Source organism: Crocuta crocuta, unplaced genomic scaffold (genome assembly GCF_008692635.1).
Source record: "Crocuta crocuta isolate KB4526 unplaced genomic scaffold, BGI_CrCroc_1.0 scaffold458, whole genome shotgun sequence".
Classification (NCBI taxonomy): Eukaryota; Metazoa; Chordata; class Mammalia; order Carnivora; family Hyaenidae; genus Crocuta; species Crocuta crocuta.
This window is the reverse complement of record NW_027531908.1, coordinates 1,053,001-1,060,303: the sequence shown is the minus strand read 5'-3', so window position 1 is coordinate 1,060,303 and position 7,303 is coordinate 1,053,001. Positions and strand designations below refer to the sequence as shown.

The 7,303-nt window shown below is 62.4% G+C and overlaps 1 protein-coding gene across 1 annotated transcript in view; it reads right to left on the bottom strand.

The window, feature by feature from the left end:
* COL5A1 (collagen type V alpha 1 chain) overlaps positions 1–7,303 on the bottom strand; it is a 130,513-nt gene that overhangs the window by 22,365 nt on the left and 100,845 nt on the right. The window contains exons 41-48 of the mRNA XM_077774622.1: positions 6,796–6,903; positions 5,360–5,449; positions 5,211–5,264; positions 4,157–4,264; positions 2,137–2,244; positions 1,174–1,227; positions 271–324; positions 63–170 (exon numbers count right to left, since the gene is read on the bottom strand). Of these exons, the coding sequence (XP_077630748.1) occupies positions 63–170; positions 271–324; positions 1,174–1,227; positions 2,137–2,244; positions 4,157–4,264; positions 5,211–5,264; positions 5,360–5,449; positions 6,796–6,903 (684 nt within the window). The remainder of the gene's footprint in view (positions 1–62; positions 171–270; positions 325–1,173; positions 1,228–2,136; positions 2,245–4,156; positions 4,265–5,210; positions 5,265–5,359; positions 5,450–6,795; positions 6,904–7,303) is intronic.

The window sequence follows — 7,303 nt, the reverse complement described above, 5'->3', positions numbered from 1 at the left end:
GCAAAGATGAGGACGCCCCGGAAGGAGGCCACGGCCCTTGCACAAACCCTGAGGTTCGTTACCTGCAGCCCCACTGGCCCGGGGGGCCCAGGAAAACCTCGTGGGCCTTCGTCACCTTTCTGCCCGAAAAGGCCCTGCTGGCCACGAGGGCCTGGCTCGCCGTCGGCTCCCTGCGGGGATAATGGAGCCGGGGGTGAGGAGCCGTCACCAGCGCCCCGCGGGCTGGAGGGGTCCGGGGTGCTCCGAGGGTCCTCCAGCACAGATACTCACGGAGGGGCCCGGCTGTCCGATGGGGCCCTGAGGACCGGTGGGCCCAGGCGGACCCTGGCGGGGAAACAGAGACACGGTTGCCTGGGTCAGAGCGGAGGCCGAGGGAGAGGGCCCGTGGGTGCAGGGACCGTGGCCTGAGGCCATCAGCTCGGTGCCCACGTGTGGCCATCAGGGGAAGGAACGCCAGCCCCGCCGCACGGGTGCGTCATCATGGGCGGTGCTGGCGGCCACTGCACAACCTCTGAGCTTCCGCCACACGCCCAGGACACGGCCCAGGAGGCCCTGCATTAGAAACAAGGCTGGCCGCCACACCGCCACCCACGCAGGGCGAGGACCCGGGCCAGAGCGTGAGGCTGGCAGCGTCGCCGGCGCCCGCGCGTCCCCAAACACAGCCCACCTTGGCCCAGGGAGCGAGTGAGACAGGAAGGCAAGGGGAGCCGGGCGGCGCCGGGGGGCGGCCCTAGGGGCACACGGCATTGACCGCCCGGCTGCGCGAGAGAGTGGACGCATGTCACCACCACCAGGAAGGAGCTGGCCCCCAGTGACAGGGCTTTTCAAAGAACACACTAGGGCCCCAAGCAGACTGAGCAAAGAAAAAAGGGCAAAGTGAAGAGGCAGCGGTCAGGGTGCCCGGGGCCCTGAGGGGCGGCCGAGAGCCAGGCCTGCGGAGCCGAAAACCTCACCGCCCGATGCTCCACTGGCCCCATTTCCCCAAACCTGCGAGCACTTCCTGCTCATCTGTTAACAAGGGATTCGCTCAGGTATGTACGTGCACGTGTGCATGCATGCACACACGCCCGCGTGCACACGTGTGCACACACGTCACCCACACACGAGCTGCAGCAGGAAGGGAGAGCCCAGCGGCCGTGTGGACACAGGGGGGCGGGCGCGGGGCCCCCGTACCTGCTCTCCTTTGTCCCCCTTGCTCCCCTTCTGTCCAGGCTCCCCGACCTCTCCCTGCGGAAGACGGGGAAGAGCGTTAGCCAGGGCCGTCTGCGTGGTATCCGCTACCCACAGTGAATTTTCCTTGGAGATGAAGAGTCTCCTCCCCAGGATGGTGGGGGGTGCTGACACTTTCCAAGGAAGACACGTTTCCACAGATCAAGTTGCCTTCCCTTCTAATACAGAACCGAACGGGACGTGGCCTTGATCTCACGCGGCACAGGATCTTAGCGGATTTTAAAATGCAATGAGAATCATGGCGGAAATATTTACTTCGTCTGTCAAATCGGGAGGTGCAGTGGTGGAAAAACAGAGAGGGCGGCTACTGAGCTCCGGAGGGGTCATGAGAGCGCCCAGCGTCTCGGTGGTACAGAGCTGCCCTCCTCGCTGAGGGGAATCATCTGCGCACAGGTGACAAAGTCGGAAATGTCACCCGAGAATTATCACAAATGGGAAGTTAAACCAAAGAGCAAAATTTCACTGTCTTCATTAAATGAGGAATAAAATATAGGCTCCGGCGGTAATAGCAGCAGAATCATCAACCACATGCTTAATGAAAGGGAGCTTTGATAATTCAAGTGAATGCGTTTAAAAATAGACACTGAGGAAAATCTCATTATGTTGGGCTTGGCACGTTCGGATCCAATGCGATGCATCGGGGAGCGGGGAGATCTCCTCGCTCAGGCTGCTGGCCGAGAACGTTCCGGCAATGGCAGAACCCATGGGAGGAAAGCACTTTCGAAGCCCCCACCCCACCCCCGAGCACGCCAGCAACCCCATTGATCACCACGCTGTTCTCGAGCTTTCCCAAAGTCCCGCACCGATGCTGAGCTAGCAGGGCGGACAGGGGTTGCGCTGCGCCCGCATGGCGGTCCGGGCTGCGCGGCATCCCCGGGCAGGGACACTTGCCCTCATTCTTCTTACCTTGTCTCCATCTTCTCCGGGGGGGCCTACGGGGCCGGCTGGTCCGGGGAGCCCCACAGGACCCTGGAGGCCATCTCGGCCAGCAGGGCCTTGGGGACCTTTCTCACCCTGCAGAGGAGAGGAGACCCCCAATCAAACATAGCTCCGTCATGGGAACACCCTGTCACCAGCTCATCACTCCGGAGAGGACAGGCCCCGGGGCTGGGAGCAGGCATCCTGGGCCCTGACCCTGCCGGTCCTCACGGATTTCAGCCAGCTACACTGAGGGCCCCTCTAAGCCCAGCCCCTGCCACCCACTTCCCGCACACCCCTGCGTTTCCTAGGAAGGGCTCCTCTTTTACAGATGGAGAAACCGAGGCACAGTTTGTGAGCCATGCGGCCCGGATTCAAACCCAGCCAGCCAGATTCCTGAGCCTGTGTGCGGGCTCGCCAATGCTAGCGGCCGGGAGGGCCTGAGCTCTGGCCGCCACCAACGTTCTTACCGTTTTAATTCTCTGCCAACACCTCCCCCCACCAAACAGGCACGCGTGCACGCTCCCATCTCTCTTTCCTCGTAATTTTGATTCATTTCCCTCGTAATTGCTCCTGGTGATCGCAAACGTCCTTACTAAGTCCTTGCTTTGCTTGGGTCGCCGTGTCACTCCGTGGGTGCAGCACAGGGGAGTGGGTTGGGGAGGGGGCACGGGAAATGTGTGCTCAGTGTCCAGATCTACGGGTGGCCAGCGCCTACTCGGTGCCACTGTCCCGTCTCACCCTCTCCTGCCTGCACAGCTCACTCCCTGCCCCTCAGTTTCATTCCTGCCGGTATAGATTTCAACCCTAACTGAGCCAGAAAAGGCCCAGGCTGACTGGTTTGCCTGGAATCTTCCGTCTGACATGACTGGTCAGTGGGCAGTGCTGGGGGACGCCTGGCTGCCTCCCCCTGGGGCTGTTTGGGGAGAAAGATAAGCTTTGCATCCACGAAAGAGTTCTGCTCAAGTACTTCCTCTCTTGAAGCAACGAACCCAACCGTTTCCAGCCGGACCTGTGCGCTCTGTATGCATCGAAAGCGCCTCAGAAGGCGGGTTTCTGGCACTGAGTTCGGCCGAGTCGATGTCCGAGGGCCTCAGTGGAAACAAAATGGCATCGGAACCACCAATGCCACATGGAACGGGGTTTCCCAGCGTGGGGTCAGCAGGGGGCCCTTTCTACCCACGAACCGCCAAGCGCAGATCACACAAGGAAGACTAGATCTTTCTAACAGGCATCCCTCGGCATGGGCGTCCTAACTGCTGGGATGGCCCGTGAGCGCGTTTGCTCCTTCCCCCCAGAAGCTCACTCATTCTGACGCCTCAATTCCAAAGGGAAGTTTGAGCTGACGCTGGTCTCTGGGGCTGTTTGAACGCGGGGTGCTGAGGGTTTGCAAAGCCGTGTGGTGGGAGCCAAATACGGTCGGCACAGGAGCGCATCAGGGCGGCAAGGGGTGTTTTGTGGTTATTCTGGGAAAGGCGCTTGGCAGAGAGCGGCCTTCGGCTTCCAGGGGCCCATTAATCTCCCAAATGGAAACGAGGCTGGGGCAGGAGGTCTCTTGAGGCCTCCACGCCGGGCGGGGCCACACTCAGGGTCACTGATGGCCGGCTGTCGGGGTCCAGGGAGAAGCCTCTCTTCTCGGCACACGCCTCCAGCCCCAGACCAGCAGAGGAGGCCCCCACCCCCCACATCCTTCTCTCACTTGGGCGACTGTGACCCGGCCACACACGGAGGCCGGCAGAGGCTAAGGCCGCACTGTCCCCAACCCCTCCGTGTGCGTGTGCTGGGAAACAGCTGCACAGGTGAGCTCCCCGGCACCCCCCTAGCTCAGGTCACTCCCTGAAAGAAGCCACTGGGAACCCATCCTTGGACCTCAGTCAGGACACTGGGGACACACTCAGTTTCCTGGGGGACCAGCAAGCACGCCACCCTCCTCCCCGTTCCCACAAGCCCCTGGGGCAGGGGTGAGGCTTGACGGGTAGGGGACCCGCTCCCCCGAGGCGGTACTTACAGGAGCTCCTTTCTCCCCAGCCGGCCCTGGAGGTCCTTGGGGCCCGGGTCTTCCTGGGATTCCGATGGGCCCGGCAGCGCCGGCAGGGCCTCTCTCCCCTGGGGATCCCTGGCACGAACGAGAAAATGGTTTGTTCCCAAGGCTCTCAAATGCACGGATACGATTTTCCAAAGTGCCACGAAGTCTCACCGCTCCAGAGCCCTCAGTAGCTCCCAGGGCTCTCAGCAGCACATACTCTTTAGACCAGCGTTCAAGGCTCTGGGTTTCTGGTCCCCTCCTGGCTCCTCCCTGCCCATAATTCCAAGCAGGTGCCTGTCTCTCTCCCCCGGGGTCTGAGGACACAGCCTCCTTAAGTGCTTGCCTGGCGTGCCCCCCTTGCCCTGGGCCCCCATCCTCTCCCCGCTGGCTCTGCCTGCCCACAAAGGGCTCCCCCGCCCCCATGTCACATGTTCTATAGAGGATGCTCTTTCCCCGGGCACCACTGATGGGTGGGAACCTGGACTAATTCTCGGGTCAGCACCGGCAGGCCACTGTCGCCCGGCGTCGTTCTGCACCGGCCTTTATCAGAAAGAAAGGCACCATTTTCATTTCCGCCTGGCTTCCCTGCGATGGTGCGGACCAGACTCGGAACGCCGGAGGGGCCATTGCGGTCACAGATGGCCCCTGTGCTGCCTCGCCTGTGCGTGGGCAGCCTGTGCTCCCACACAGGGGGCCTGTTCCCCTTCCTCTCCGCTCCCACAGCCCCAGGCCCAGACCCACGCCGGGCACGTGGGCAAGCGCCTTGCTCCTCGAGGGCGGGACAGAGCCGCACGGCCCTCCCTGCACACCGCACAGTTCTCTGCCTGTCCTCACGCAGCGGGCCCCTGGCTCGTGGTCACCCCAGCTGCCAGCTAGGGGCCCGCTGTCCGCCTCTTCCACGTGGCCTTCCGAGGCCCCACAGCGGGCCGAGGCCGGCGGGCACGCTCTCCTGGCCCTGGGGGCCACCCTGTCTGCCTGCGCACGAGACTGCCAGCAAGAGGCCGGATGAAACGTGTGTGTCGCCGGCAGCACTCACCGCGGGGCCCGGCGGGCCAGGGGGGCCTTCGCTGCCTTTCAGTCCGAGTGCACCCTGCAAAGCAACAGGAACGTGTTGGGGACACCAAGGGGCGAGGGCCCCGGGCTGGGCGGCGTCCAGCTCCATCCCCCGCCTGGCCTCTCGCTCACCACCGGGCCGGGAAGCCCGCGATCCCCAGGGAAGCCGCGTAATCCAGGAGGGCCGTCTTTCCCAGGGAGGCCGGCGGGGCCCGGGTCACCCTGAAATCAGAGCCATAGATTAGTTTCTGAGTGCCACCCAGGACAGGGTGCAGGGGGGTCGGGGCCTCCTCTCCAGGATCCACCGGACTCGGGCCGGAGGGGGGCCGCTCTGGACAGCAGCTCCAGGAGGAGCCGCGGAGTCGTGCCCGGAATTGCCCATGGGCAGCTGGGCACAGGACCACAGCCTCTGCTCACGCCCAGGAGGCGCATTCTGCAGGCCGTCTCGTGTGCGATTTGGGGACAGACCCCATCCCTCTGGGGCCACGGTGGGCTGAGTGGGAGCTGAGGGCCAGGTGGCTACTCTGCCCCCACGTTGACCCTTTCCATGTATTCGGGACTCCTCATAAGTCGTTCTCAGGTAAAGGGGCCTGTGGCCAGGCCATTGGCCACATCACCCAAAATAGACCCGTTATCACCCAAGATACTTGCTCCGAGCCCAGAACCACATTTCCTGGAAAGACAGACTGCCTGAGCATTTTCCCTAGAGCACACGAAAGCTTTGATGGATCTTCTGGAATTTTCTCCGGGCCCAACATGGGAGCAGAGGGCATCTCCAAACCAGCACGCCCTTGGCCTCCTTTCCAAACTCAGCCCTCCTGGGGAGGGGATACGTGCCCATCTACATCTACGTGTGTGTCTACACACGTCACACACACATACGTGTGGTTTTAGGTGCACACACGTGTACCCCAGCACAGATGTGTGTAATTCTTTCAATAACGCTTTACAGGCTCTCCGTTATTTTCAGATTTCCTCTCACACGTGCGCTCGCATGCGCGCCTGGGCCTGCTGAGTTCCTCACTGAAAAGCTGGGTGAGGAGAAACTTGCCATTTTCAAGCTGGTACCCAGGACTTAGGACCAGCAAGTAGGGGCCCCCGGCTGTGGGGGAGGCTTCATGAGGAACTCAGAGGAGGTTCAGGACCCACGCTAAGAGGCCGGCTGGGAACACATCCCGCTTTCCGTCTTCATTATTTATTCTTTGGCCTCTTACAGTGAGAAACCCTTGCATGGTCGCCTTCTGCTAAATTAGTTTCTGACATGAAGCATCAGGGTGGGTTAAGGGCTTCTGGGAGCCAGTGTGGTAGCCAGGGGAAGGGGAGGTCAGCCAGGAGCGGCCCCGGGGCAGAAGGCCAAGGACGGTTTGACCCCCCAGCCCCCGGCTGGCACCTGCCCCACCCCCAGCTCAGAGCCTCCTTCAGCCCAGGCAAAAGTGATCATCTGTGTGGGGAGCCGACGGCGTGACGAGCGTGTGTCTGAGACACTACTCATTCATCGGGAAAGAGCCAGAGAACACAGAGGTCCCTGAGGGAAGTCCGGGCCTGCAAGGGAGGCCTGACTAACTCACCTTCGTCCCTTCTTTCCCGGCAAGGCCGGGGAGCCCCTGCTCACCGGGGGGACCTGGGGGCCCAGGGTGGCCACGCTCGCCCATTGGACCCGTTTCTCCTGTGGGACCCTGCGGGGAAAGTCTACGTTAGCCATGGACATTTTCCAGAGACGCTCCAGGGAGTAGTAACCTTGTTTTCCCAAACTAAGGATGGCCCTGGGCGCAGAGGCAGAGGGTCCTCCCAACCCCACACCGCTCTGCCAGTCTCCACCTTCCAGCAAAAATCCAGAAGGAAGAGAACGGGGCAGACGGGGCGGCCGTGTGCAGTGAGGGCGGCCCGATGGCCACACAAGATGCGGGCGGCATGCCCACATTCCTGCGGTCCGCGGCCGCAGCGGGTCAATATCTTGCTGCTGCATTAGGTGGGCACCCGCTGCCCGTTTCGCTGCTCTAGGCCATCAGTCCTGGCTCGGGCCACTCTGCAGTGACCTGCCGGCGGCACTGGCTGGGGCCGGGGGAGGGGGGGGGT